The following is a 26,516-nucleotide window of genomic DNA, read 5'->3' on the forward strand; positions in this document are numbered from 1 at the left end:
AGGAGAGACCCAGGAGGTGAAGCCGTGGGAGCTTCTTGCCCTGAACAAGTCTGCTCCAAGGGAGAGGAGGCTCCCCAAAGTCCTGCCTGGCTTTGTGGGGAGCAGTTCCAGAGCATCGCCTGGGGACTCAGTGCCAAGGGTCAATCCTGATATTTGGGGCTTTGTCTTATATAGGAGCCTATTACTTCCCACCCCATCCTGATTTTTCACCTTTGCTATCTGTTCACCCTAACCAGCTCACCCGCTAGGAGTTTGCAGCAGGTAGCACCAGTCCCCGCCCTGCCCCTAGTGCTGAACCAGCCCCACAGATGGAGCGGGAGGAGGTCTGACCTCCTGCTGCTACATGAACAACCCTGCAGCAGAGGAGCCCAGGTTCCAGCACAGGCAGCCCCAGGAGACGGCCCCAGCCCCTGACCCCCCAGTCCCAGGAGACAGCCCCACTCCCTGCTGCAGCTCAGCACCAAAATACAACTTTACCACCCCCGCCCCCCAAGATCCCAACCCCCAGGACGCTGGCACTAGGACATGGCCGCGTCCCTAGTCATTCAGCTGTTCAGTGCCTCATGCGGCACTGCAGGGGCACAGTGGAGATCCAGACCCAGGATGAGGGGGGAGCCCGTCGGGGCGTCTGCGGCAGTCGCTGCCTTACCTGCCCCACACCCGTCTGCACAATCTTCAGCCCCAGCTCAGCCTCCAGCTCCGACTTCACCGTCGCTGCAGAGAGGGGAGAGGTCAGGGCGGGGAGCACGCGGCCCCAGCAACCACAAGTGGGTGTGAATCACCGACGGCCTGTCCTGGACCATGGGGGTATCACCCTGCTTTCCAGCTCCTATCTGGATGTGGGCCCTCCCCCCACTGCCTGCCCTACAGCGCGGGGCGCAGATCACAGCAGGCACTCAGAGCTGGGAGGGGCCGTGGATGTGTGTGAAGGGGGGGCAGAGGGGATCAATGAATCACTCGCCTTGGGGCCAGCCCTGCCCACCTGAGCCCCCCACTCCATGCCCTGGCCTGTGCCCCATGCAGCCTCCTCTCGCCCAGATGGTGCAGGCCCAGCTGGCTCCTGGGCCTCTCCCTCGCAGGATCCAGAGCCCCCAGCCGCACCCCACTCACCGGCCTGATTGGTCACATCTGCCAGCGACAGGTTCTGATGGTTCTGCCGGATCTGGAAGGTGAGAGCTGGGCCCACGACGCTGCAGGGAGCAGAGAGGCCTGGGCATTACGAGACAAGGAGGGGCCAGACCGCAGCCAAGGGGGCCGTGCCCCCCGCCCAGACCCCACCCTGGATCCCTGTGCCCCGGCTTGGCCTAACCGAGGAGATTGGGGTCAGGGCAGCTGATGACGTGCCACAAAGAGGGGTCAGCGACTGCAGATGAACTGGGGTGAGACCTCAACCCCTTGGCCCTACGCCCCCACCACTGCCCTCACCCCACGCCAGCCCATCTCCCACAGTGCCCACATCACCCTACCCCCTCCAGCAATGCAACACCCCTCCAAGGATGCATTGCTCTGCCCCCCACAGGACACTCTGCTGCTGCCCTCTGGGGCTGCTCGTGAGCCCCCCGTGGCCCCACCTGATGTTAATGAAGCTGGTTGTGGACAGGTGGAGGTGCTCGGCCAGGATTTCCAGCAGCCGGACGCCGGCAGTGAAGTCTAGCGACCTGGAAGGGAGCAGAGATGGGCGCAGCTCAGGGACAGGCTGGGAGCCCCAGGGAGATTCCAGGCTCACAACCTCCCCCAGCACCCAAGGCGGGTCAAGGGCCCTGAGGGTCAGGCTGTGTGGGTGCTTGAGCAAGCCAGAGACAGGCTGGGTCCCAGCCCTGCCAGGCCCCCGCCATGCAGAGGAGCTGGGAAGAGGCGGGAGCTAGGTGGGCAGGCCAGGCAGGCGGGAGTGCTTGCTCCAGCTCCAGGGGGAGGGGAGGAGTCTGGTGAGTTGATGTGTGACCTGGGGGTTAGGAGCATTTACCCAATTTGCACGTGTGGCCATTGTGCGCAGGGGCGGCTCGCACACGTGTCACACGGCTCTTGGGCTGCTCCCGCCAGTCAGAACCAGGAGCCATCCCCGCACGAGGAACAAGCTCCCCATATGCACCACACCTGAGAGCCCCCCTCGGAGGGCAGGATAAGGGGCCATGGCCAGGACCCTGCCCGTCAGAACCAGGAGCCATCCCGGCCTGAGGAACAAGGTCCCCCCTGCAGGCACCCCAGAGAATTGGCCGCAGAGCAGGGAATGCTGGGGCCCCCCTCCCCACCATGGCTACAGGCACAGCAGCCATACTAGTGAGGAAGCCACATACTCTGGCCCTTTCACGTCCCACCCCCGGCCCAGCCCCCAGCCGCAGCTCACTCCTGGTTGGTGACGATGTAGCCGTACTCCTCGGCCGGCCGGGGCTCCGGCTGCTCCCCCTTCCCACCATGGCCCCTGGGCTCCGTGTAGCTCTTCTTCTGCACTGGGACCGGCTTGTGGAGATGCAGCACGTCCCCTGTGGTGGGGTCCCTGGGTGCAGCCTGCCCCGGGGCCTGCAGTTCAGCCTGGGACGCCAACGTAGGCCTGGCACTGCCCCGCGCCGGACCAGCTGTCTCCTCCCGTCTTGGCCCCTCCGTCCGGGAGGCGGCATTGGCTGGATTCTCAGGGGGAGGCACCGTGGAGGGGGGCGGCTCCAGCTCCTCTCCATGCTGCATTTCCCCTTCCATCACCTGGGGCAGAGGGCGGGATGTTACCCACGGGGCAGCCGGTCCTGGCTCATGGCAGAATCTGCCCCACCTAGGGAAATGAGCCAGCCCTTCAGGTGGGGGAACGGAGCCTCACACCTCCTGTGACCGGCCCTTGGCCAGAATCAGTCTCCTCGTGACCTTGGCAAGACCTCTCAGAGGAGATACAGCTCTGCCTGGGGACAGGTACCAGGAGGCGCCGTGCAAGACTCACCCTGGAGTTTCGCTGCCCCCCCTCAATCTCAGCCTGCCGTGCCCCCATGGGACTTCTCCCACATGGGCTGCCAGTAAATATTTGTAGATGGAGAAAGCACGCTTGGGCTAGCTTGCTCTTAGCAAACCCATTCCGTTTGCACCCCAGGGCCCGGAGGCCCAGCCCCTGGGGCATTGGACTGCACAGACCCCTCTGAAGAGCCAGCTTCTCAAAGGGAACAGAGGGCTGTATGGGACATACCTGTGGAAGGCTGTTTGGCCCAACTGGGAAGAAAATTAAGCTACAGCCGTCCAGGGAAGACGGACAATCCGGGTCAGGGATTCTATACTAGGAAGATCTGCAAGGGCCAGGAGGACAACAGGATGGCGTCACTGAGATCTCACAGGTTTCTGCAGTTGATGGGGATGAACCGTACTAATGACAGAGCTCGGTGGGATTGCACACAGATTACACAGACCCTTCCAGTTCCCCAAAGAACATCTGAGTGACCTTCCCAGAGATCCGGCCTGTCCTATGAGCAAAGCAGGACAGAACAGAGGATTCTGGGGGTGAACTGATGGCTAGGTGCTAGGAGAGGGGGCTGCAGAGTAAGCTGGCCTCTGCCTCTGCAGAAAGACAACCAATCTCCTTGGGACAGGCTGGCTAGAGTCATCAAGAGAGGGTTAAACTAACAAGGGGACGATGACAACGGGGAGGAAACAAGAACACAGTCGTGATGCTGAGACATCCTCACCAAGACACCAGAGGACATGAAGAGCAGAAATTCTTTAACTGCCTGGACACCAAGGGTAGGAGCCTTGCAAACACACCAGAGGAACCGGAATTGCTCATTTATGAGCATAAATTTGATCCAGTTGGTTTGACTGGCAGGAAGATTTGGGTGACTGGCATGGCAAAAATCAATGTTATGACCAACTGAGGAAGGATCAAGTGGCCCAAAGGGGAGGGGCAGCAGCACTGTCAGAAATAGCAGGACCTCTTTCCGATATCAAATGCTTATGGCTCAATACCGTAACAGAGAAAGCACAAGATGGGGTGTTGGCTGGTGTCCACCGCAGAGCCGCAAATCCCACTAGGGAACATGACGACTGGCCCCTCAGGCACCCGGATAAGATGAGTAGGGAAAAGAGCCACATGATGATGGGGGGCGAGGGGGACTTCAGTTTGAAGGATACACACTGGTTGTCTCGAGCTGCCAGGACTAAAACATCCTCGGAATGTCTACAAACAATAGAATTTCCTCATTTAAGCCAGTGCTGAATCCAACATGGAATTCTGCATTAGAACTCATCTTGAGGGACAAAGAGGAAGTGATCAAAGATCTAAAAATTAGTTGTAGCTAAGGTGCAAGTTATGACTTGATCACATTTGTTATGTGCAAACAGAATGAAGTCTGAACCAGTAACACACAGGTACCCAGTGGTTAAAATGGGACCATTTCATAAAGCTCAAAACAATTATGAGCCAAATCAGCTGGGAGAAAGAGTTCAAACAGAAAAGTGTGAATGATAATTATGAATTATTTAAGAATGTTTTACTAGATGGTCAAAAAGCTACAATTCAAGAAAGAAGGCTGCACTGGTTAAAAAACAACTTGGCATACAGTGGAAGTGAAGGCAGCTATAAAAAATATAAAACAGGGAAGAAAGAAGTTTACAGTAATGAACTATAAATCAGAAGCTACGCATTGTAGAAAATGAATAAGGGAAGCAAAAGGACACCAGGAATAATGTACAGCCAGCAGAGTAAAGGACAATAAAGAGTTTACGTATACCAGAAACAAAGGAGTCCTAACAATTATGTTGGTCCATTACTAAACAGAAGTGGTAGAATTGTCAATAATAATGCAGGAAAGGCAGAAGTTCAATAAATTTTTGTTTTGTATTTAGGGGAGGGAAAAAATGATGTCGTTATATCACATGGTGATGATGAAATACTTTCCATTCCAACACTAACTCAGGAGGATGTTAAATTCCAGCTAGTGAAGTCAGACATTTTTAAACTCAGCCACTTTGGACAATTTGCTTCCAAGTGTTTTAAGAGCTGGCTGAGGAGCTCACTGAACCATTAATGCTGATCTTCCATAACTCTTGGAACACCAGCGAAGTTCCAGCAGACTGGAAGAAAGCAAATGTTGTGTTGCTATTTAAAAAGGGTAAGTGGGATGGCCCAGGTAATTATAGGCCTGTCAGTCCAACATTCATACTGGGAAAAATAATGGAGGAACAGCTGATAATGGAATTTGATTAATAAAGAATTGAAGGAAAGTAACAGTGTAATTAATGCAAATCAGCAGAGATTTATGGAAAATAGATCCTGTCAAACTAACATTTTTTTTTTTATGGGATTACAAGTTTGGTTGGTAAAAGTAACAGCGTGGATGTAATATACTTAGACTTTGGACTCAGTGCTGCATGACATTTTGATTAAGAAATTATAATGTGATACAGCATGGCCAGAGGGCAGCATAAGAGTGTTAACAGGGGGCCTTATTCCCTGCCCAAGGGAGGAAGGTTGCTTAATTAACTAGAACATGTGTAGTTTCTGTGGCATATTAGACCTGACTCCAGTCATGGGATATAAACCCCTGCTTCAGGCAGACCAGGGGGTGGTAGTTGAAGGAGAAAGGTTGGATTGGAGCAGAGTGAGATTGCACGAAGAGAAGAGTTTGTCCAGAGAGAAATAGAGGTTGGGAGGAGTGCTGCTGGGTGGATGGGAAGCCCAACAAACCCTAGGTAAGGGGCACCAAGGGCTTGTATAAGAAGAGAGGCGATGAGCCCTTCACAAGCTGACGGTATGAAGAGGGAAGTAACCCAGGGGAAGAAACTTGGCTAGAATAAGTGAGTTCACCACAACCCCAGGGCCCTGGTGCTTGGGACCTGGATAAGAGGGCGGGCCCAGGTCCCTCCCTCTTCCACTCCTCCTCCAAGGACACTAGGGGGGATTAAGAACTGTTCAGAGGCAAGCAATATCGCCCGAACCTACCCCAAGAAGAGCGCGAGACCAGAGCAACGTACCGGCTTTGCCACAATAAGGATTAAAGTAAGATGGCCAACACCTTAAGTGAATTAAATACATAGGTCCAAAATATAACTTAAATGCAGGATTTCATCATCTTACGGGGGTTTCCACGGGGGTTCGCAGGGACAGTGTCTTGGCCTGCTGTGTATTTTAGTGTTTTTATCAGTGACATGGGAAGGAGGAACATAATCATCTCTGATAAAGTTTTGCAGCCAGATCATCACCGAAATATGGGGGAGTGGGAATCATCGGAAAGGAAGAGTCACGTGATACGAAATGATGTGACTAAGCTGCTAGCTGAGGCTCAAGCACAAGACACATTTCTAATAGAGGCTAAAGGAGTCAGGAGAGAGAGGCTTTGACTGATTAAGGAAAGGAGGGAGAGATGATCCTGGGAACAGGACTCCCTGAAAAAAGGAACTTGAGGATCATGGGGGATTTACCAGCTTGAACTCCAGTGTAGCCACGAAGGGCTAATGTGATCCTGGGATGCACTCAATCAGGGTCTCGGAGTGAGGGAGCGGGAAGTTATTTGACTCTTGCGTTGGCCCTGCTGCTGCCGCTGGGCTCATGGTGGCCAGTTCTGTGTGCTTCACAGTTCCAGGTGGTATGTTAATATAATTGGGGAGGGGCAGAGAGCAGAGCCATGAGAGTAGGATTTAAAGGGTTGGAAAACTGCCTTAAGTGCTTAGTGAACTGTTATTTTGCATTATAACTGGGACCATATAGAACAATGGTTGCAGACACAGGTTCATGTAAGTGGCACCAAATTCTATGTAAAGGGGTCTATAAGGTGTCTAAGACCAGGTTACGGTTACTGGTTATGTTATGCTGTCTGATGTCTGTATCATTTCTGTAGTGAAGTTTATGAATATTGGCTGTGTATTGTCTGTATTCAAACTTTGTCTGTGTTACTGAAAAAGTCTCAGACAAGCTGGTGTCAAGCTCTGCTTAGCCTCTTGATGGCCCATTAAGGACCATCAACTATACAACTGACCCATCGAGAGAAGCGGATTACGCCTGTTGACTCACTGGAGTGAGCAGAAACTGGCCCATGTGACTGCAAACTCCATTTTGCTGTAACTTTCCACAGTAGGAACAAAGGAGTGTTCTTACAGCCTGGAAAGTCTATATAAGGCGAAGGCCTGATCTCCATTTGGTCTTCATCCTGCTTCTACTCTTGGAGGACTTTGCTAACAATTCTAAGCTATGCACAAAGGACTGATGACCTCATCCCAGCGGGGGATGTTTCTCCAGAGACTGGATTTAACCTGCAGTTTACTTCATCACTGCTACAGGCCTGAACTAAGGACTTTGCCATTACTGTATGTATTATTCAGTTTAACCAGTTCTAGCTCTCACCTCTATCTTTTCCTTTTATGAATAAACCTTTAGATTTTAGATTCTAAGGATTGGCACAGCGTGATTTGTGAGTAAGATCTAAGGTGTATATTGACCTGGGTCTGGGGCTTGGTCCTTTGGATCGAGAGAACCTTTTTCTTTTACTGGGTGTTGGTTTTCATAAACCATTCATCCCCAGGACGTGTGGGACTGGTGGTGATACTGGGAGACTGGAGTGTCTAAGGAAATTGCTTGTGTGACTTGCGGTTAGCCAGAGGGGTGACACCGAAGTCTGTTGTCTGGCTGGTTTGGTTTGCCTTAGAGGTGGAAAAGCCCCAGCCTTGGGCTGTGACTGCCCTGTTTGAGCAATTGGTCCTGATTTGGCACTCTCAGTTGGGTCCCGCCAGAACCACATCGTCACAGAGCGACAGACTCAAGGAGCAGAATCTATGTAGCTTGAAGAGGAAGTTCAGGGGTGACGTGATCCCAGTCTGTAAGTACCTATGTGGGGAACAGACTTGTCTGTCTGGCAGCGGGTCTAAGATGACCCAACGGCTGGAGGATGAACTAGGTGGATGCAGACTGGCTACAAAACCAGTTTTCACAGGAAGGGGGATTACTCTCTGGAACCACTCACCAAGGGCCGGGGTGGATTCTCCAGCATGAGATGTTTTTCTAAGCCACCTGCTCTAGCTCAGACTGGCCTGAACTCAGGGCAGGGCTCAGGCGAGGTGACCACAATGGCCTCTGCTGACCTTCAGATGCCTAACTTGGTGAACCCTTCCTGACCCCCCAGCAACAGGCCTCTCCCTGGGACCGGGGCTGGGATGCCGCTCTGTGCGGCAGGGAACGGCTGGACTTACCCGCTTGGCCTCCGGAGCCTCCTGGCCAAACCCACCTGGCGGGAGAGAAAAGGACATTTCGTGTTGGCGCAGCCAAGGCTCACGCACTGCTCCAGGCACAAAGAAAGCACCCAGGGTGTGGGGGGAGGATGGGGCAACATACTCCCCCCTCCCCAGAGGGAACAGGCAGCACGTCCCAGGGTAGAAGGCGCAGTGCTGGCATCTCTCATCTGTCTGCCCCCCTGCCAAGTCAGCCCCACTCACCGGGGTGCTGGAGCAGCTGCAGCAGGGCAGAGAGGCTGCCGAGCTGCTGCGGACTCAGGTTCTGCAGCCCCACCCCGTAGTCCGCCAGCACCGCCACAAGTCTCTGCAGGGCTGCATCTGTGGGAGGGAGACAGCACGCGCTTTGGGATCCTGCCCACGGAGCAACGGGCAGCCCAGCGCCAGGCACACGATGGCTGGCAGGGGCCACCCCATTGTTGAGGGCTGGATGTAGTGGAGGCCACAGGGAGGAGCAGGGAATGCCTGCTGGGTGAGGACTCATGGCCTGGGTGGGGAGGGGACACCTCAGCCTAGTGCCTGTGCCCGCTGTGCCCAGAGAGGTCAGGATCCAAGGGGTGAAGGGACAGGAGCCACCTGCTCAGGCGGGGCAGGGCAGAGCCCCCACCCTGGGGCCCAGAGGAGGAGGAAGGGGAGAGGGAGCTGCATGACAAAGGCTAAAATTTAGTCATGGGTATTTTTAGTAAAAGTCATGGACAGGCCTCATGCAATAAGCAAAAAATTCATGTCTGACTGTCTGACTTTTACTATAAAGACTCGTGACTAAAACTTCGCAGCTCCTGGGGTCCCAGGGTCAGGGGCGGCTCTAGGGATTTTGCCACCCCAAGCACGGCAGGCAGGCTGCCTCCGGCAGTTTGCCTGCAGAGGGTCCGCTGGTCCTGGAGGTCCACCGACGCCGTGGGACCAGCGGACCCTCAGCAGATAAGTCACCGAGGGCAGCCTGCAGAGCGCCCCCCACGGCTTGCCGGCCCAAGCACGTTCTTGGCGTGCTGGAACCTGGAGCCGCCCCTGCCCAGGGTGCTGCTGCCCTGGGTGGCCCCAAGGGCTGACAGCTGGCCCCTGCTTGGGGGGAGGGGGGGAGCTGACTGTCCCCTGCTACCCGAGGGCCCTGGGGACTGCTGCTCGATGGCCTCCTGGGCACTGCTGCTGCTCCTCCGACAGCCTCTGGGGCGGCCCTGGGGCCAGCTGCAGCAGCAGCTGAGGAAGTCATGGAGACCCTAGAAAGTCACGGTATCCGTGCTAGACTCTCAGCTTTATGCAAGAGCTGCATAAGATTGGTAGTAAGGGGGAACTTAAACTACCCAGATATCTGCTGGAAAAGTCACACGGCAAAACCCAACTGTGACAAAGAGGAATATTTTATGAGCCCGATGCGTGCCTCAGTTTCCCCTATATTTCCTGTGGCTAGCCGGGGGGTGGAGGGAGGACTGTTTGTGCAGAGACAGAGGAGTGAATGTTGCCCAGCTGTCTGAGCTGAGATGGGTCACTGGAAAAGGACTGTCCAAGGCTGACCCCATATCAATGGTGAATCCAGGCACCAGGCCATTGCCATCTAGCCCAACATCCCAGGGGGAGATGGTGTGACGTTGGCAGGACAGGTACCAGCTCAACTCCGGGGCTGAAACCCGCCTGGCTCCCCTGTGCGTTAGTGCTGGTAAAACACGCATGAGAAGCTTAGTGTTTACTGATTGCCTGCCAGCATCAATCTCACTTCTCCTGTACGGTGGTAGTTAAGCAGTTGTGTTGTGAGCCTGAGTGTGTAAATCACCAGCCAGGAGACACAGTAACTCGTGCGAAGGGCTGGTCTCTGACAGCAGGTGTTAGGTCCTACCCCTAGGCAGGCCCATCGCCGCCAGACGGACTATTGCGGGATGTGAAAGGACAAAGGTCTGTTGCTCTGCTCTTCCCTGCCAATGGAGATGAGTCCTCAGTTGAGTTTGCAGCTCAGAGCACAGGGGAGGAAGGGAATAAAATCCCCTCCCCAGGAGGAGCCAGCTCTCTCTGCTGCTCGGACTCTGGGGGGCAAGGTTCCCAGGCAGCAGCCAGTGACCCCCAGTGCTTAGCCCTGAACCATACAGAGCTTGCTTATTACAATCATAAGTTTCCAAAGGTAATAGAAACTGCTGTAACGGTTGGTGTAGCTATGGACACCTGCTCTAACCTTGTAAACAACTCATTTCCTTTGCCTGGTTACTAGCGCTGTGGCTAGTGTATCAGAGACTTGGCTACAAGCGCTGACTTTGGTGGGAGCCCAGGTCAGCTGCACCTTAGATAAGTGACTGGGCGTAGCTGAACAGGGCTGTGTTCCGTGCTGTAAGGGACCCACTGGCACAAAGGTGAGCCAGACAGACGGGGGTACCCAGACAGACTGGACCCTATGCTCTGATTGGGCTGTGGCCTGAGTTCACACTTAACTGGTTGGCGAAATCTCAGGACAGAACTCACAGGCAGGGTGCGGTTTGTACCCTGCCCCATAACTGTCTGCCCTGAGGCCGGTCCCCACACCCCCTCGCTACAGGACAGCGTGAGGGATGGTTGGAGGCTGAGCACTATGGCCCAGCTTGCGAACAGAGGACGGGGAAGGAGTGAGAAGAGCTGACCGCTGGAAGATCGACGAATGGATGGGGACGATGCTTTGACCTGCCTTTCCCTGACTCAACCGAAGGACGTTCTGTGCTGTGTGCCAGTGAATGAAAACCCAACTATTTTGACAGCGCTGTCACTGCAAATGCTGGGTGACGGGCACTAGTCCCTGGGGAGCGGAAAAGTCTCTACCTGTGTCTTTCTCAGCTGGACTCCCTGAACGCCACTCACACTGTGAAGCAGCGGGGCTGGAGCCCCAGAGGCTTAGCCTCAGGTGATGGTGAGGCCGCATGGCTTCCCCTGGAGGAATTGAGACCCTTTTGGGGCTTGGCCCACTGACAGGTTCCTTCAAGAGACTGTTCCAAAGCTGGTGGCGAAGCATCGATTGTGGGGATCCGGGACACCAACATTTCCAATAAGCCCTTGGAACATACTGGGAACTTTTTGTTCCAGAAAGTGAAGGAAGTAACCAGGGGGACTAGATTCTGGCCAAGAGGGAGGAGTTGGTAGCGAATCTGAAAGTGGAAGGCAGTTTGGGAGACAGCGATCACTGAAGGATGGATTGCATGATTCTGAGGAAAGGAGTGAGAGCCACAGACTAAGGACAACGGATTCCAGAAACCAGAGGCCGGGAGTCAGGTCCATGGGAAGAGACTCTAGGGGCTAAAGGGATTTAGAAGAGCTGGCAGTTTTTCCAGGAGACAATAGTCACGTTAGAACTGCAGAGGAGCCCAATGCAAAGGGAAAATGGGAAGAACTGTAAGAGGCCAACATGGCTCCATCGGGAGCGCTTTAATGACCTGAAACTCAAAAAGGAAACTTACAAAAAGTGGAGACCTGGACTAATTGCTAAGGAGGGGGACAACGGGAATAGCGCAGACTCCCAGGAGCAAGACCAGAAAGGCCGAGGCACAAAATGAGTTACAGCTAGCAAGGGAGATAAAAGGCAATAAGAAGAGGTTCTTTAAATAAATTAGGAGCAAGAGAAAGACAGGAAAGTGCAGGGCCTTTCCTTAGCAGGGAAGGAGAGCGAATACCTGATGACATCAAGGCAGAGGTGTTTCAGTCTTCACTAGAAAGGTTCATGATGACCAGATACTCAACACACTTACCATTAACAAAGGGGAGGGATCGAGCTGAAATAGGGGATGAACAGGTTAAAGTCTATTTAGAGGAGTTACACATATTCAGATTGGCAGGATGTGAGGAAGTGGGAAGGTTCTTGCTGTGTTATGTGAATGCTGAGTGGGGCGTGTTGACCTGGGAAGGTTGCAGGGCAGTTGTGCTGGGCCGGCCTGGCTTGGGGAAGGGAGGATACCTGAGCAGGTAACCTGCGACCCCAGGTGGGGGGTAGAGGCCAGGTGACACCTCTGCCCGGGGAAACTGGACAAAGGCTGGGGGAGGAGCCAGGGGGAGGCTGAGTGAGACGCTGGAGGGAGTTTTAGTTTGAAGCTGGCTGGGAAATGGAGGGGCACTCTGACGGGGCTTGGGCTTCCCAACGGGGCTGTGGTCTCCCTGGCCCCCCAGACGGACCTAACTAAAGGGGGTCCTGTTGTCTGCACTGGCCAGATCTGTCTTGGACTGTGTTCCTGTCATATAAATAAACCTTCTGTTTTACTGGCTGGCTGAGTCATGGTGGATCGCAGGAAGCCAGGGGTGCAGGACCTGGTCTCCCCCCACACTCCATGACACAGGGCCAGATGAAATTCATCCCAGTGTACTTAGAGACTAGCTGAAGCAATCTCTGAACCCTTAGCAATTATCTTCAGGAATTCCTGGAGGACAGGTGAGGGCCCAGAGACGGGCAGACACAGCCCCTATCCGCAAAAAGCGGAACAAGGCTAATGAGGTTAGAAGGAGCAGCCAACATGGGTTTGTCAAGAACAAATCTTGGCAAACCACCTCCCTTCCTCCTCTGACAGGGTCACTGGCCAGTGGCTGGGGGAAGCAGTGGACGTGATCTATCTGGATGGCAGTACGGCTTTTGGCACAGTCCCAAGTGACATTCTGCTAAACAAACTAGGGCCATGGGGTCTAGATGAGATTCCTGTCCGGTGGGTGCACCACTGGCTGAAAGGTCGCACCCTAAGAGTAGTTATCCAGGGTTCATTGTCCAACTGGGAGTGTGTATCTAGGGGGGTTCTGCAGGAGTCACTCCTGGGTCTGGCACTATTCAATATTTTCAGTCATGACGTGGATAACGGAGTGGAGAGGCTGCTTATGAAATGTGCCGACGACCCCAGGCTGGGAGAGGTCACAAGCACTTTGGAGGCAGGATCAGAATCCCAAGCGACCTTGACAATTGAGAACTGGTCTGAAATCAACAAGACAAAGTCAACAGAGAAGTGCAAAGTACAACACCTCGGGTACGCCTATACTACCAGCTGGATTGGCGGGTAGCGTTCGATGTATCGGGGATCGATTTATCGTATCTAGATGAGATGCAATAAATTGATCCCCGAATTGATGCCCGTGCTCCACCTCAGCAGGAGTAAGCGCAGTCGACAGGGGCGCCAGGGCAGTCGACTCGCCGCTGTGAGGACGGGCAGGCAAGTCGAGCTAAGATACTTTGACTTCCGGTAGGTGACGAGCGTAGCTTAGCTCGAACCCCACCGCTAGTATAGGGAGGAAAACTCAGCTGCACAGGTACAAACTGGCTCGGTGGTAGCACCGCTGGACAGGAGCCGGAGTTACGGTGCATCACGAACTGAGGATGAATCAGCAATGTGATGCGGCTGTGAAAAAGGCCAATCTCATTCTGGAGAGTAGGAACAGGAGCATCGTATGTAAGACATGGGAGGTCACTGTCCCGCTCTGCTCAGCACTGGCGATGCCTCAGCTGGACTCCTGTGTCCAGTTCTGGGCCCTGCACTGCAGGAAAGATGCGGATAAATTGGAGAGAGTCCAGAGGAAAGCAACAGACCTGACCAGAGGTTTAGAAAACCCGACTGTGACGAAGTGGGGGGGTTTTCTTGGTTTTTTCTGTGTTTTCCAGGGTTTGCATGCAGGGGGGCGGGACTCAGTGTCCCCGGGTGTTACGGGTTTAACGAGGGGAGGGGAGAGGGAGTTTGTTGGGACACAGGACCAGAGAGGGGACTTGGGACCCTGGCTGATGGCCTGGAGGATGGAGACCCCAGCAACTGGTGACCTGGAGACCCAGCTCAGGAGTCGCCGCCGGTTCTAGCCAGTGGGGGACAATGGGCTGCGGGGAGAGGACCCCGGTGACCTGACCAGCAGGTTCCAGCCAGAGGAGAGGAGGCCCAGAGGACCCTGTTTACAACCCTGTTTCCCTGGAGAGAAGCCAATGGACAGAAGGGCTTAGGGCCAGGGGTATCGGAGGCCCAGCTGGGAAGCAGGGGGATCGGGGCTGGAGAGGGGGAGCAGGCAGAGCCCCCCTGGCTGCAGGGGGACTGGGTTGTGCAGGGCTGAGGGAGGCCAGGCTTGAGGCCAGAGAGTTTCCTGTGCTGGGTTCAACTCTCAATAAAACCTCCTGTTTTATGCTGGCTGAGTCTTGCTCCAGGCTAGAGAACAGGGGGCATCAACCCCCTCAGGGGTGAGGAGGCCCAGAGGGTCCAGAGCGAGGGGACTCCCTGAGGGGGCCCATGGCAGACACAGACATGCTGAGGCTCAGAGAGGTGCGGCTCCAGGAGGTGGAGGGGCCTGACCCCAGGAGTGGACCCCTGAGAGGGGCTGTCGCACTGAAAGGGGCACTCCCCACGGACCACACGGGGCCACGAGTGGGCACGATCTGTGAGTCCGTGACACTGACCTCTGAGGAAAGGTTTAAAAACCAGGGCACGTTTAGTCTGGAGAAAAGGCAACTGAGGGAACCGTGAGAACAGGCTTCCAACATGCTACGGGCTGTTACGAAAAGGCTGGAGATCAGTTGTTCTCTGTGTCCAGTGAAGGCAGGACAAGCAGCAATGGGCTTAACCTGAAGCCAGGTGGATGGAGGTTAGCGACCGGGAAAAGCTTTTGAGCGCTCAGGGAGTCATGTTCCGGAGCAGGCTCCCAAGTTGGGGCTGGGGAATCCCCGTCGTCAGAACAGGCTGGACAAAGCCCTGGCTGGGCCAGTCTAGGTGCCCTGGGAGTCTGTGCGTGACTGGCTGGGAGGCAGGGGTTACCTGACTGCACCTGGGGACCCAGGGCTGGCTCCTGCTGTCTGTTCTCTTCGTCAGGCTCAGCGTAGTCCGGGGGGAGCCCATGGCCATGCTGGGCCTTCGTGCTGGCAGGGGCCAAGCGGCTCGCCTTCTCTCTTGGCAGGTAGAGCATGCCTAGGTCCTGGAAGAGATGCCCTCCGTCCAGCCCTGGCTGCCCCCCATAGGAAGGGATGGGGCTGGCCCCAAAGAGGGCTTGGGAGGGCTGAGCAGGGGCCCTGCCAAGGAGAGCAGGGGGCTCAGGGCTCTGCCTGCCCGAATTGCCCTGGATGGGGCTCAGCTGCCGTGCACCATCCTGGTAGCCAAACTGTAACCAAAGCACAGAACCATCACGCCCTCAGTGCCAGGAACAGCCATCCTGGAGAGCAGTTTACCATGGGCTGCGGTGCTAACACCTCTTCCCAAAACCCTAGAGAAGAGGGGACCCTTCGCCCGGTGTGGAGATGCAACCACCTCTGGGGTGGGTTGTGACCGCTGGTTAACAGCTGCATTGCACAGCAGTTTATAGACAAATCTGGTGACACAGAATCTGCATCCATCAGGAACATAAGGAGGCGGGATGGGATGATCAGCCAGAACACCTGTTCCTGGGGGGCCCCCCCACCAGGGAGCCAGCCAGAGACAAGCGCAGCCAGCAACTCTGAAGAGCTGTCATTGGTGGTGTTTCTGCTGGAGCTGAGCTAGCCAGGGTGTCTGTCTCATCTGCCCATCCTGCTCTCCCCACCCACCCAAGGCCTCCTGGGCCCTGTGTCAGGGCCAGAGGAAGGTGGCCTGCCTCCCCACTCACCTTGTGGTATGAATAGGGGTGCAGCAGGCCTTCCTCATAGCCCAGCTCAGGCAGGGGGCCCAGCAGCAGGAGCTCCAGGTATCGCTGCAGCAGGGCGGGGGGCAGTGGGGGCTGCAGTTCCAGGCGCGGGGACTTCTTGGCACTGGAGGGCGGCAGGCGCGGAGCCATCTGCAGGGTGCTGCCCAGCTGGCCGGGCTCTGATGGGAACAGGGCCATCCGGGGAGCGGCATGCAGCGGGGAGAACCTTAGAGACACGATAGCCCTGGAGAGTGACATGGCTCCCCCTTTTTCTCCACCAGCCCCGAGAAGCAGGAGAGCAGGGGCCAGACCTGGGCCCCCGGAAACACAAGCTGCAGGCGTGACACTATGCCCCATATTCTTCACTGAGATATTGTTCAGGTATGAATATGGCATAAGTGAAATGCCAGGGGGTGGGACAGCTCAGTGGTTTGAGCATTGGCCTGCTAAATCCAGGGTTGTGAGTTTGATCCTTGAGGGGGCCATTTAGGGATCTGGGGTAAAAGTCTGTCTGGGGACTGATCCTGCATGGAGCAGGGGTTGGACTAGATACCTCCTGAGATCCCTTCCCACCCTGAAAGTCTGATTCGAAGATGTGCTCTGTGCAAGATGGCTCATGTGAGATATCATTGGAAAGGTTCTGACTTACTGAATGCGATTATCCTATTGGTATTTCTGTATCTGAAGTTAGGAATATTGACGATGTAACAATTACAAGTGGGTTTACATCAGTGGAGGGAACACCCACCAGGCAGAACGCAAACAGCCGGGATAGGCCATTAGGGGGAACAATAGGACTTTGAAGATGCTAATCTCCCACCTTCCTGAGAAGCTGCTTTGACACTGCGGTGTCATGTAATCATGTCACCTGGTACTGGACTCCATCTTGGACTGCTAGTATTTTTCCACTAGTTGGGTGTGGGGATCAAACTGGGAAACAAAAGAATTCCCCCCAGATGTAAATCCTATTTAAGACTGGGGAGTTAATCAGGGTTAGTTCCTGTGACAAACTAGGAATGTTAATGTTTGCTCTGAATACTGTGAAAGCTGGCTGACCCCCCTTAATAGATTACAAGCGGGCGGGGGCAGGGGGGTGAGTGTTGGTGCCTCAGGGTCCCCTCTGCAGGTCTTAAGTATCTAGGTGTTGGGATAAGGGGGTGTGATTGCTACAGAGCAAAGGGCCAGTGCACCTAAATGCCTGACACTCTGTCTCCTAGCAACTGATGGCCTGGGCCCCTCCCCTGCAAAGGTGCCAAATGAAGGTGTTAGAGACAAAGGGGTCAGGTGACCTCCTGGCCCGGGAAAGGGGCTGAGCAGAGAGGAGGGGCTGGAGGGGTTGTCAGTCTGGAGCTGGCTGGGGATGAGGAGTGAAGTGCAGACGTGGGGGTCTGGCTCACTGCCCCCCAGAATGGACCCAGCCGAGGGGTCCGGTTCGCTGTACCTACAAACTCTGTTTTAGACCCTGTTCCTGTCATCGAATAAACCTCTGTTTTACTGGCTGGCTAAGAGTCATGTCTGACTGCCAAGTGGGGGTGCAGAACCCTGTGGCTTCCCCAGGACCCCGCCTGGGCGGGCTCGCTGTGGGAAGCGCACGGAGGGGCAGAGGATGCTGAATGCTCCAAGGAGAGACCCAGGAGGTGAAGCCGTGGGAGCCTCTTGCCCTGAATAAGTCTGCTCCAAGGGAGAAGAGGCTCCCAGAGTCCTGCCTGGCTCTGTGTGGGGAGCAGTTCCAGAGCATCGCCCAGGGACTCCGTGACAGTTCCTCACTGAACCCCGCCCAGGATGACTGCTGAGAACATCTAAGAAACAAGGACCAGTGGGGGGAGCTGAGCTGAGCCTGGGCCGGAAAAGGAGTCTGGCCTGTGAAAGAAGCACCTGGAATTTAAGCTTCAAGCAAGAGCAGCTGGCATTCAAGAACCTCTGCAACCTGCTAAAACAACATTTAGGATGAGAAATTACCACTTGCAGCCAGTTTCTTCAGTGTATGAAGCTTAGTTTGCATGTTTGCTTCATTTGCTCAGTAATCTGCTTTGATTGGTTTGTTATCCCATATAACCACTTACAATTCATCTTTTGTAGCTAATAAACTTGTTTTGTTTTCTTTAAGCCGGTTTGTGCAATTCATAACTGGGGGAGCAAAAAGCTGTGCATATCTTCCTCCACGTTGTGAATACATTGAGGGAGGGGGTGATTTTCACAGATTTCTGTGCAGTGCAAGACAATACAATTTGGGGTACAGTACTGGGCAATCCCCTAGCTGATTGAGATCAGCTCTGCATGGGAAGAGTGTCTGTGTCTTTCTGCAGCTGGCATGTCCCTACCTGTGTGTGTGGTGGAGGGGGTTTGAGGGCCTGGCACAGCAGGACAGGGTGAGGGAGCCCAGGCTGGTGGAACAGGCAGGCTCAGTGGAACTCCAGTACACCAGGTGGCATTCCAGGGGAGCAACCCATCACAGCAGGGGCCACCCTGAGTGCCCTCGGGGCTCCTGTGGGGTGCAGGAGAGGGGCTACCTTTTCGGGTGCTGGGTGTGGCCCTGGGCAGCCCCCTAAGCTTTCCCACACAGCAATTCTCTCCCCTTCCCCCCACATGCTTCGCTACCCATAGAGAACCCCATGCTCTGGCAGACCAGCAACACGGCAGAGAGGCCCAGCACCCCGCAGGTCCCTGCGCTGCCTCCACATGCTGACAAGGGACCCCGGCTTCCCCTGGGCCAGACCTAGGCAAATGAGAGCAAAGCTGCATCAGTGCAAACCTGCTGCTTTCTGGTTTGCTCATGTCCTCACACAGCGAGAGCTGCAGCTTGGCACCACCGGGCTGTCCAGTGCTCGGTGACCGTACAGACCTGCAGCCAGGCCCTGGCCCCCCAGGGGGAGAAGGGAGTCTATGGCACAGTACCGGCTCTTGGCAGGCCCCTACCCGCACAGGGACATCTGCCATCTGCTGGTGTTTTACTTGCCCCAACCCCAGCGCTAACGCACTGACACAGCCCAGCAATTAGCTAACGAGCTAGCAGTGGGCAGCACCCATGGCCCCGCCTCGCATGGCCAGCTCCAGCAAGTGTGTAAAGCTCCAGCTGTGGGTAGGGGCTGGAGTCTGAAAGGCTGGCAGGGACCAGGCTGTGCCGCTGCCCCACCTCAGAGCCCAGGCCTCTGCCCCGAACGCTGCTGTGTTGGCACAGAACATCCCCACAGCCTCTGGGTGATGGCACAGGCCCCCTCACTCAGTGACCAGGAACCAGAGAAGGTCTCCTGCTGGCCTGTACCCCGGTGGTGCTCCCCCGCAGCCGGTTCTGTGTGGCCAGGGGTTGGGGGAGCCCCGGCGCCTGCTCTCTGTGGGGGCCAGCTGGGGTAAGTCAGACTCTCCCATCACAGATCCCCTGCGGTGCCTAGCTCTGCCAGGGTGCGGGTCTGGCGCAGAGGCAAGCGGGTACCAGCAGCTCACTCAGCTGCAGCGGGCAAGGTGTCTGGCCCAATGCCCACCAATGGGGGGAAGCCCCAGCCAGAGCGGGCACACGACACCCAACTGCGCCCTTTGTACCACCCTGGTAGGACAGCGTGGGGGGTGGGTGCCCCTGGCGTGGGGTGGTCAGGATGGGAACGGCCAGACGGTCGGACAGGCAGCCCCACCCGGCCCTACCTCTCCTTGGCCGACGGCTCCCATGCGGGGGGCAGACGCAGCCTGGGAATTCGCTCCATCTCCTGGGAGATCACGTACTGTGTGATGTCATCCTGCCACGACAACCCTGTCCACGGGGAGAAAGGCAGCCAATCAGAGCACAGTTACGAAGGGGCGGGAGCCAGTTCCCACGGAGACGCTAGGTGCCATTGCCATAGTGAGAGGAAACAGGCCATCCTGGCAGGGCGCCAATGGCACCGCTGTGGGACTGACCTCCCGGGCGGACCTGAACCCCCCCCACCGGCCTCCAGCCCCCCCCGGCGCTCACCTTGTGCCGTGAGGCGGTGCAGCACGTCCTGCAGGCGCTGGAGCACCGGCGAGGTGACCTGGAAGTAGGGCCTGTCACGGGCCGCGCTCTCCTGGCACTGCCCAAACAAGCCATCTAGGAGCAGAGCAGAGCAGAGATGGTGCCAGTCTGGCGGCTCAGCACTGGGCCCAGAGGAGCCAAGGGGCAGCGAGCTCAGCTGTGGGCCGGGGGGGGGTGGGCCCCTGGTTCCTCCCTTCATTCACCCTGCTATGGAGCAGCCTCCGGCAGCAGCTCTGGAAGGGGACGCTGCAGCCAGCACTGGCCCCAGAGATCAGCATGTGCCAGGGCAGCCCTAAGTCACTGGTAGAGGAGAGGAGCTGGGGGCAGTTTTACCCCTCCCTAACTCATCTTCCACCTGCCCCCTAAGTCCCCCCACACACACACAGGTGCTCCAGCCTCGGCAGCTCCCCCGGGGTCACTGTTCATTGCTGGGGGTTCACCACAGAAAGGCCCCAGGTCCTGGCAGGACTCAGCCTCACCCCACCGAGCCAGAGGGCACCACTCCCGGCTCCTGCCCCCCTTCCCACCCACCGAGCTGGAGCTGGGGCTAGCCCCCCTCAAGCCCCCTGGTCACTTACCCTGCACACAGACCTCCTGCTGGGAGCAGAGTCTCCTGTCGAACAGGCAGCCTGGGATAGACACGGGGACAGTTAGCACCCCCCCCAGATGGACAAACAGCCAGCGTACAGGGAGGGAGCAGGGGGGCCCTCCAGAGGCAGGACCCCCCCCCCCAACCACACAGGGACTTCACCCCCAACATGCACTGCAGCCGGCACACAGCATGCTGCCCCTCCCCCCCCTTCACTAGGAGCCTGTCACAAAGTGAGAAACGTTTATGACCCTTATGTGTGTCTCGTTTTCCCCATATGCTGCATTGTTATGGGGGGGAGGGGAAGATGACTGTGCTCAGGGCGAGCTAAGAGACAGGTGTGGTGCCCCCAGCCTTCTGAGCCAGGGTGGGTCGTCACTAAGGCCACGATCATGTCATGGAGATCATGGAATTTGACTTCCAGCAACCTCCATGACACCTTCTGCCCGGCGCCCCCACCCGCAGCTGGGCAGCAGGGGGACCCAGGAGCTCCCAGCTGGCCCCCCTGCAGCTTCCAGACCTCGCCCTGCTGCGGGGACCCTGGAGCTCCCAGCCACCATGGACAGTGGGGGACCCTGGAGCTCCCACTCACCGCAGCAGGAGTCGGGGGACCCTGGAGTCCAGCAGTGGGGGGTGCTGAACCCTCCTCCCTCCCCATTTGTCAGGGCTATGTTTAGTGAAAGTCAGGGGCAGGTCATGGGCTTCTGTGAATTCATGTTTATTGCTCACGTCCTGGGCCTGACTTCTACTAAAAATACCCCGACTAAATCTTAGTCTCACTCACCACAAAAGAGTGGCCCAAGGCCAAGCCCAAATCAATGGAGAATCCCAGAGGATAATGGCAAATCCAGTCACCACGACCTTCACCCCTAGCAACCAGCACCCAGGGTGGGGGGGATTTCCCCACCTCTCAGCAGGGAGGCTGGGCACAATCCCCCCAGATGAAGCGCTGGCGAGGTGGGGATGAGAGCAGGCTGCTGGAAGCAGTCTGGCTCTCACCTGGGATCTGACCAGGGAGGTGAGATGGAGAGAGAGACAGACAGAGCTGGGCTGGGCTCTGGGCTGATCAGAACAGACTTCGGGGAGCACAGAGAACTGAAGGCTAAAGCAGAGCCCAAAGACAGCCTGTGCTGTGTCCCTGCTAATAAACCTGACTGTTTTGACATCCGCTGCCCAAGTGTCAATGCAAACACTGGCTGTGGTGCATTAACCTCTGCAGAGCAGACAGTGTCTGTCTCAGAGCTCAGCGTGAAGCAGGAGGGCTGGACCCCCAGAGGTTCAGTCTCAGGAGCTGGAGAGGCCACAAGGCTTACCCTGAAGGAAGAATGAGACCCCCCCAGGGGGCCTGGCGCATGGAAGGGGTTCCTCCGAGATACTGTTCTGAAGCTGGGGGTGCAGCACTGATCCTGGGGATCCATGACTGTTGGTGGCAGAGGTGGGATGCTGAATACACTAGCAATGTTCTGCAACAAGTGACTTGCAGCAGTAAAACCAGGGTAGTCAAAGGAAATGGCCCCTAACCACCGCCCGAAGGGCATCGCAGAGATGGTTATGCGTGGGGAAGGCCAACAAGACGCAGCTGATGAAGGACGATTACTCCAAAAGCAGGTTCCAGGAGGATCTGAGAGCGACAGAGGCAGCAGCCAGGTGTCCTCAGGACCAGGCTCCCCACTGATAGATTTGAAGCGGTGGGTGCTGAAGCAGAGGAGCTTGCTGACCGTGAGCAGCAGTGAAAGCACGAGGAAGAACAGCGGAAGAACCAGAACCAGCAAAAGCCTGAACTGGGGCTGAGGAAGCCAAGGGGCAAGAGGACCCACCGAGGGGTGAGTGGGGAAAGGCCCCGGGGAACCTAGATACTGAACTGCTGCCCCAGTTTAAGGGGGGAGATATCGATACCTACCTCACTGGCCTGTGCTCTGAACCAGGCTGACCCTGCGGACAGGTTCTGCTGTCTCACCCCCTAACTTAGGCCCGGAGCCATGGGGTGCACAGCCAGATGGACAGGGGCTAGGAGCTGTTCACAGAGGCTCCGTGCTGAGGTTGGAATGGACCCCTGGGGCATATGGGAAACAGTTTTGGAGTGTGCAAAGATGTGAGCCCTGACCCTGCTGGAGAATCTCTCTGCGTGTGGGGTCAGGGGGCGAGAGTCACCGCCCAGAGCATCATTATAACCTGGCAGGGCTGGAGCAGCTCTGAGAGCCGTCCCCGCGAGCTGAGCATGTGGCCAAGAAGCCCGAGGGGCTGCCAGGGCCAGGTGGCCGGCTGGCAGAGGAGTTTGGGGATATGGCTCCAGGGATGGAAAGACCCAAAGGGACTGGCCTAAGCCTGGGTCCAGGGAAAGGGACCCAACGCAGGCACCCCAGAAGCAGGATTCAGGTAAACCCAAAGGTGGGCAAGCAGCTGACCCATGCAGACCCCACCGAGAGGTCACATGGACCGGAGGGGCAACAGTGAAGGGGAAAGCAGCTGAGAGGCTGCTGCTGGTACCAGAGAGGCCTGGTCAGAGGGTGGCCATGGCGGGTTCTCCAGCCCACCAGGAGAGGGGGCGAGAGGGCTCTGTCCTGGGGGTGAAGGCAGCACGTTAACCCCAACTTGCCTCAGCCCAGCCCTGGGGTTTGGGGGCCTGCCAATGTGGGGGAACACCCAGCACCCTGGCCTCCTCAGCCCCTGGGGCAAGACCAAATGCTCCAGAGGTCACTGCCTGTCCCAGCCTGGGGCAAAGACACTGCACGCTGCAGCCGGGATGGTTGGCCCATGGAGGTGGGGGGGGGGGTCGCTGCTTCCTCTCACACTCTGGAGACGAGGGGGAGGGGCAGTGGCAGGTCCCCAGCCCAGTTCCAAAGCCAAAGGTTTTGGGGTGGCAAATGATTTGAGAGACTGCATGAAAACTCCCCCTGTGCCAGACCCGACTGGAGGGAGGATGTGACCCTGCTCGGAGCGGTGTATGGTTCAGCCATTAGCAATGGGGCTGCGAGAGGCCTGGAAGTGCCGGGTGGGATAGCGACTGAGGGCAGGGGGAAGATGCCGTGGCACCTCTGAACACTGGCGGGTTCAAACTGCCCCAGGTCACTGCTCAGAGTGACCCTGCTCCATTCAGTCCCACAGGGGACGTGTCCCCGATATGCTGCACTGTTACAGTCGGAGGGCGGTTTCCTCTCGGGGAGGCTCAGAGACGTCGGCGTGAATGTCACTCGGCTGTCTGAGCGGGAGGGGTCATTACCAAGGACTGGCCCGGCCCAGCCCTGTATCAGTGGGGAATCCGGGAAGACAACGGCAAAACCAGCCCAGGACAGAGGCGTGTGTGTGTGCGCATGTGAGTGTGCGTACGTGCCCCCCACCTCTATGCAGGGAGTGGAGCACAATCCCCCAGCTGCAGAACAAGGCCAGCCTGGGGGAGGGGGGAGTTGGGGGCTCTCACCTGGGGACCGACCGAGACAAACGGGCTCACCACGGCAGCCGGCGTGGCTGGGCTCTGGCTGACCAGTGCTTTAACCTTCCTTTCACCAGGCTGACCTCAGCTGAGTAACAAACCTGACTTCCGCCTGCCCTGGCTGCTGGGCAAGGTGCCCTGGTCCCTGCCCGGCGTTGTTCTCAGTGGGGCTCGCGGTATGGAGCCCGCGGTGGGAAGCAGGGGGCTGGAGCCCCAGAGATTCAGTCCCAGGAGGGCGCATGGAGGAAGAGAACCTCAGGGGTCTGGCACACAGATGGGGTCCTCCAAAAGACAGTCCCAAAGCTGGGGGCAGAGCCCTGACCCTGTGACTGGTGACAGTGCCCAGCCCTCAGCTGTGTCTTGCTCCTGTCCGACGTCCCTGCAGCCTATTCTCCAGGGCTCAGCCCAACCCAGCGTTAGACGGCTCGAGAGCCCTGCTCTCCCCAGGCTGGGGCGGTCAGTACGGGGCAGAAGGTGAAAGATACCAAGGGTGCGATAACCATTCCCTAGCAGAACTGGGGGGGGGCTCAAACCCAAATCTCCCCGCAGGGCACGGGGCAGCCAAACGAGAAGTTCCCCATGTGCCCGAGGCAACGCCAGGCAGGCTGGGCAGGGCCTGCCCCAAGAGGCGGTGTGGGGAGGCACTGGCGGAGGGCAGGCCCGGGCTTGGAAAGGGAGAAGCCCGTGGAGCCACAGGGAAGGGCGGGTGGGGAGAGGAAAGAGACGGACGGGGGCTGGGGAGCGACGTGGGGAGACAGGGGCTTGGAGCTCAGAGGGGAGCCAGGCCCAGGTCACTCCAGGGCTGCTCCCAAGGCCTGGCCCACACGTCGCGTCACTCAGTAGCCTGCTGGCCCAGCATGGAGGTGGGGGGGGCCTGACGCACAGATGGGGAGGGGCAGCTACCACCCACCGCTCCCATGCCCCCTCACAGCAGCAGCGTCAGGAGCTGGGGGGGTGGGGGCACAACATGGGCCTGGTGGGCAGACCCCCCCTGCTTCTCTCAGCCCAGTAGCAGCCGATGACTCAGCCACACAGCGGCCAGGAAGCAGCTGCTGGTGGGAGGGGTCTGGCCGGCCTGGCGCAAAGTGCCCAGTGGTCATGGGCAGTCGGGGGTTGCTCTGCCTGGGGCGCCCAGCCCACTGCCGCACCCTGAGCTGCCCCACGCACTGGCTCTCTCCTGGGAGGCCGGCTGAACCCGGCACGGCTTCCACGCACAGCCCTGCCTCCGCAGGCAGGACGAGCTGGGAGATGTCCCCATCCTCACAGTCCGAGCCTGCAAGTCCCCGGGGGGGGCCCTCCAAGGAGGGAAACAGGGCAGGGGAGGGAGGCACAGACAGACACAGCCAGGGACATTGGGAAATTCAAGCTGCAGCTCCCAGGGAGCAGGATCCGGCAGGGAATTGCCTACAGGGGAAGGGCTGGGGGCCCAGCTGCCCTGGCCAGGAGCCGGAGCCGGCTGGGGAAACGATCCCCAAGGGAAGGGGCAGCAAATGAGCCCCCTGGAAAGGGCTGGTGCAATGACCCTGCCCTGGATCAATCTCCCAGGGTCTCTGGTCCGTGCTGACCCCCCGCCTGGGAGGCTCCTCAGTTCCCTCCCAACAGGACACACACTGCAGGCCTGATGCTCTGCTGCTGAGTGTCCCAGCGGGGCCTGTCTTCCCCAGGGCAGCCCCCTTGCCCCTCGGGTATCAGCGCAGGGCACAGCCCCTCCCTGCAGCCTGGACCTAGACCGGGTGAAGCCACGGCCCCGGGGCACATGCAGGGCCCCAAGCCAGGGGCAGGGACTGACGGGGGGGGCGGGGCGGTGCAGGGCACAACCCCTCCCTGCAGCCTGGACCTAGACCGGGTGAAACTGCAGCCCCGGGGCACATGCAGGGCCCCAAGGCAGGGGAAGAAACTGATGGGGCGGGGGGGGGGGCGAGGGGTGCTTCCCAGCCACAGGATCCCAAAGCACTGCACATGAATCCTGTCTAAAGGCAAAGGAACGGTGGCAGGAGCTGGCCGCGGTGCTGAAATGCCCAACTCCCTCCCCACAAGCCCCATGTGAAACAAACCTCGACCCCACAGAGCTCAGCCGTGACCCCTCTGGGGCAGGGACCCCCCCTTTCCATTCAGTGACATGAAGCACCCAGCACCACAGGGCTCCGCTGCTCTACCACAGCCCCAGCAAACAGACGGCTGCCCTGAATGGCGGTGCTCCCTCCCTGGCAGGCTGGAGGCAAAGCAGGCCGTGAACGCAGCAGCAGGACGGCGACGTGAAAGTGCAAGGGGCAGGAGAATCGCAACCGACCACAACGGCCCCTGCTGGCCTTGGATTCCAGGAATTTATGAGAACACCAGGACACAGACAGTTTGGGGCCAGCAGGGACCACGAGACCATCCGGCCTGATCTCTAGGGCTGCACCCGTCCCCCAGTATGGACTCAACAACCTAGCACCTTCCAGAAAGGCACCGGCCTGGCTTTGAAGACACCTACAGACGGAGAAACTACCACTGCCCTGGTAACACTGGAGTCTGCTCAGCTTCAGTTTCCAGCTCCTGGCTCTTGTTCTGCCCGGCTCCGCTGGTCTAAAGAGCCCCTGGCACCTGCTTCTCTCTCCCTGCAAACACTGAGCCACGGCAGCCAAGTCACGGAATCTCAGGGTTGGAAGGGACCTCAGGAGGGATCTAGTCCCACCCCCTGCTCAAAGCAGGACCAACCCCAACTAAATCATCCCAGCCAGGGCTTTGTCAAGCCTGACCTTAAACACCTCTAAGGAAGGAGATTCCACCACCTCCCTAGG

At 57.5% G+C, this 26,516-nt stretch overlaps 1 protein-coding gene across 1 annotated transcript in view; it reads right to left on the minus strand.

The window, feature by feature from the left end:
- The window catches only part of PTPRN (protein tyrosine phosphatase receptor type N), a 55,400-nt gene that overhangs the window by 17,534 nt on the left and 11,350 nt on the right, over positions 1–26,516 (minus strand). The window contains exons 2-12 of the mRNA XM_075069840.1: positions 20,293–20,421; positions 19,676–19,789; positions 19,369–19,474; positions 15,715–15,958; positions 14,895–15,234; positions 8,392–8,508; positions 8,149–8,183; positions 2,345–2,694; positions 1,572–1,658; positions 1,111–1,190; positions 650–714 (exon numbers count right to left, since the gene is read on the minus strand). Of these exons, the coding sequence (XP_074925941.1) occupies positions 650–714; positions 1,111–1,190; positions 1,572–1,658; positions 2,345–2,694; positions 8,149–8,183; positions 8,392–8,508; positions 14,895–15,234; positions 15,715–15,958; positions 19,369–19,474; positions 19,676–19,789; positions 20,293–20,421 (1,667 nt within the window). The remainder of the gene's footprint in view (positions 1–649; positions 715–1,110; positions 1,191–1,571; positions 1,659–2,344; positions 2,695–8,148; positions 8,184–8,391; positions 8,509–14,894; positions 15,235–15,714; positions 15,959–19,368; positions 19,475–19,675; positions 19,790–20,292; positions 20,422–26,516) is intronic.

The sequence above is a fragment of the Chelonoidis abingdonii genome, chromosome 10, assembly GCF_003597395.2.
Source record: "Chelonoidis abingdonii isolate Lonesome George chromosome 10, CheloAbing_2.0, whole genome shotgun sequence".
In the NCBI taxonomy this organism is placed as follows: Eukaryota; Metazoa; Chordata; order Testudines; family Testudinidae; genus Chelonoidis; species Chelonoidis abingdonii.